Source organism: Lactuca saligna, chromosome 1, assembly GCF_052625555.1.
Source record: "Lactuca saligna cultivar CGN05327 chromosome 1, ASM5262555v1, whole genome shotgun sequence".
Lineage (NCBI taxonomy): Eukaryota > Viridiplantae > Streptophyta > Magnoliopsida > Asterales > Asteraceae > Lactuca > Lactuca saligna.
Window position 1 is genome coordinate 35,160,431 of NC_136417.1, and position 3,564 is coordinate 35,163,994.

The following is a 3,564-nucleotide window of genomic DNA, read 5'->3' on the forward strand; positions in this document are numbered from 1 at the left end:
TAATATAAGAAATGGTAACAACGCCTAAGGTAACATGTATGTAGAAAACTGTACACTAAGGAACTTGGGGCTGGGATTGTCCAAATATGCCGACTCTAAAGTGCAACTAACTCATATTTGTCATTAATTAGATAATTTAAAATAATACCCCACTATGGAACCTGGGAATGTCCAAACAAATGATGACTTACAAAATGCAACCACCCCATATTTTTCATTCGATAAATTAAAATAATACGCCATTAATTATTCATCCATGTGCAACCCATAGTTCTATAAATACCACATTTCAAAGAAGCAAAATTCAAAACAATTTAAAGAGTGATTTAATATCATGGCAGTTATAACTTCTGAGTTCGAGATTTCTTCTTCCATCCCAGCTTCCAAATTTTTCAATGCCTATCGTGACTTTAACAACATTGCACCAAAGGTCGATCCAGAAACATACAAAACCCTAGTGGACATCCAAGGTGATGGAGGCGCTGGAACTATCAGGGACATCTCTTTTGGGGATGGTTAGTAAGATCTAAATAGATTTTTATATATACTCTTTTAAATTATTTTAATGTTTGACTTGTATTTTGATTTTCTTTATCCAATTTACTGTGGGATAACACAGGCGTCCCATTTACAAATGGAAAGTTGAAACTCGACGTTGTTGATAGCAACAACTTCACTATTATATACACAATCTTTGAAGGAGACATCTTGATGGGACAACTAGATTCGATGACTCATCATGTGAAGTTTATACCTTCACCTGATGGAGGATGTGTATACAAGCCGACCGTTGTGTATAATTGTAAAGATGAAACTCAGCTTCCGGAGGAAGCTCTCAATATGGTAAAAGAAGGATTCAAAAAAACTTTCAACGCGATTGAGGGTTTTATCCATGCAAATCCTCAAACTTATTGATCAATACTATATATATGTGGTGTGTTATGTTCTTGGTTCAGCAAAAATAAAACGGATTTTAGTCCGGTTATATTTTATATATGTACTCGGCTTGTTTGATATTTTATTTTCTTGTAATGTGATTTTTAAATATATCAAGAATCCCTTGCAAACATGTCTATGTAAACAATTTCTAGGATGTGCAGATATGCATGTTATGAGCATTAATTTTACCATCATGCATGCAGAAATGATAGTTGCAAACCACAAAAGTCCATTCAATTTGCATTCTAGTGAATGAGAATTTTTATTGAGATAACCACCAGTTTTGAAATGGTTGTAAATCTATGAGACTGAAGAGAGGGAGGTGAAAAACTGTGGTTGATAACTCTCCTTTCATTTCAACAGCTTGTCATTTTGTTTGAGAAAAAGGAAGAACGGCCTTCCTTCAGGAAACAGTGATGATGGGATTTCTGAAAGGTATCTACCTGATACCTGATGCAACCTTGTTGCCCAAGAAAAGAAAACAGAACAGAAAAGGAAGGAAGAAGAGAACAGGTAAAACAGGGGAAGAAAGAAAAAGAAAAAAACGGGAGTTGTGAAATACTTGCTGGGAAACAAACTTTTATTGCTGAATACATGATTTAATAAACATAAAACAATACCCTTATTTATACTATAACATATGGTATCCTAAACTAACACAAATAATGCTTCAAAGGAAAGTCTCCATAAAATTCCCACAATGCCCCTGAGGGCTAATTCCTGAATTACGCCAACAATTTCAAATAAACGAGATATTTTCTTACATCTTTTGTGAAGAGTTTTGGTAAGTTAATTGAGATTATACCAAAGTTGAAAGAAATGGATGCATTTAACCATGAAGAAGAATTGAACTTTATGAGATTTGTTTTCTCGTACTTCCAAGAACCTGTGTCTTATATACTTCTATAAATGAATTTGAGTTTTTATCTGTCATTCAACGAGAAATAAGATTTGACCTATTTGTCATGTGTGAGAGCCTGGACAAGAGTGCTTCAGTTAGATATATCCAAGAGAGAATCCCAAAATATTGATTCACAAATTTTGTTAGTCTATATGTTAAGTGGCACTTAAAAAGGCTAAACAAATTCATTTTGTTATTCAGACTAAAAATCTATACATCATTTGCTTCCAGAAACACCATCAGACTCTTGGTGTAGAGAATATCGACATTTGATGTTCCTTCATTTTTGGAATATATGAAAAACCATCAGGTTTATTAATCTATTAAATCTGCAGTTTATAACCAGAATAATATTCAAATTATATATACTTCCATCGCATCCTTAGAATATCGGGCTAAGAAGGGCGGAAACTTAGCCACTGCGAAGAGTGTATGACATAAGTGTTATCTTGAATAATTGGTGTCTATTATATTAATTTCTTCACTATAAAGAGTCTTTATTTCTCTTTTTATTCTTTCATAGGTTTCGTTCTAAAATTAATTTACAAGAACCGAATTGCATTTTATCGCATCTCTCGATTTCACGAGTATTTTGTTTCACATATTTTTTTTTGTCATGCATCATCTAACCTAGCCATTTCTAATAAAAGTGATTTAAAGGACAACCTTGTTAGAGACCGAGTAATTTTTGTAGCTTAATGGACTTTATGGAGATAATGTTAGGTAATCTTGACATTGGTCATTGGTTAAGTCGGGTTATAGGTATTATCATATTTGTATCTTGATTTAAATATTGATAGATTTGTTAATATCCTTTCCTGCTGATTTATCTTCCGAAATGGGTTGCCAGCTTTGTATCTTCCCTATATATTGGGATCATTATTCAATAATAACACATGAGAGATATACCATTCTTTATGGTATCAGAGCCACAATAACCCGAGAAATTCTTCCAAGGCCATCGTCACCTCTCACAACAACTTTTGTGTTCGTTTGTGCAAATTCAAAATTGATTTCCACATATTCTCTCCATGATATCTTAGAAGAAGGATAGTGATGCCTAGGTCACAACATTGCATCCAACGTATTATGTTACCAATATTTCGACGAAGATCCGAACCTTGATGGTAGTAAGGCCCAATTTATTAGACATCTTTTTAGGTTCAAACAGATCTTTCTGATTGAATAGTCTAGAAAGACTGTTTGATATGAATAAAAAAAGGGTCTTACCCGGTAACATATGTCTTTCCTAGAAATCCCAAAACAATATTTTTCTGGCTGAATGGACCAGAAAGACAATTATGCCCCATAACTCGCCTTTTTCTTTCTTCTCTTCGGCACTCTTCATTAGACATCATCGCCTCCTCAGCAAGCTCCATACTTCGTAGCCGGCCAGCCTCCCTGTGTCAGAGTGTCACTACAGCCACCAGCTCCGCCCCACAAGTAATCATTTCACCTCTTTTTTATCTTTTCTGATTTGTTTCTTCATATTTGAGAGTATTGGAGACTACCAGATGTGAACATTCATTTGTTTCATCTTATTTTCTTTCTTCTGATTTTCGAGCATAGGATTTAGGAGGACCATTTCATATATAAAGTTTCAATCAGAAAATCTAATTTTAAAATAACATTTTGTGTCATTTTGATTTTGTATGACAATTTGTATTTGGATTTTTAAATGATTATTATTTAATTTTGATTTTGTATGACAAATTGTACGTTTT

General features: G+C 33.6%; 1 protein-coding gene across 1 annotated transcript; it reads left to right on the forward strand.

Moving 5' to 3' along the window:
* Positions 1-294: 294 nt before the first annotated feature.
* Positions 295-1,069, forward strand: LOC144997163 (root allergen protein-like). The gene is made up of 2 exons (XM_078957000.1): positions 295-515; positions 620-1,069. The coding sequence occupies exons 1-2, from the start codon at positions 335-337 to the stop codon at positions 913-915; spliced, it is 477 nt and encodes a 158-aa protein (XP_078813126.1). The 5' UTR covers positions 295-334; the 3' UTR covers positions 916-1,069.
* Positions 1,070-3,564: the final 2,495 nt, after the last annotated feature.

Excerpts from the sequence above, each read along its gene's own strand:
- LOC144997163 (XM_078957000.1), top strand. The coding sequence starts at position 335 with ATGGCAGTTATAACTTCTGAGTTCGAGATTTCTTCTTCCATCCCAGCT. Across the intron at positions 516-619 it reads GGACATCTCTTTTGGGGATG|GCGTCCCATTTACAAATGGA; the intron begins GTTAGTAAGATC and ends GGGATAACACAG.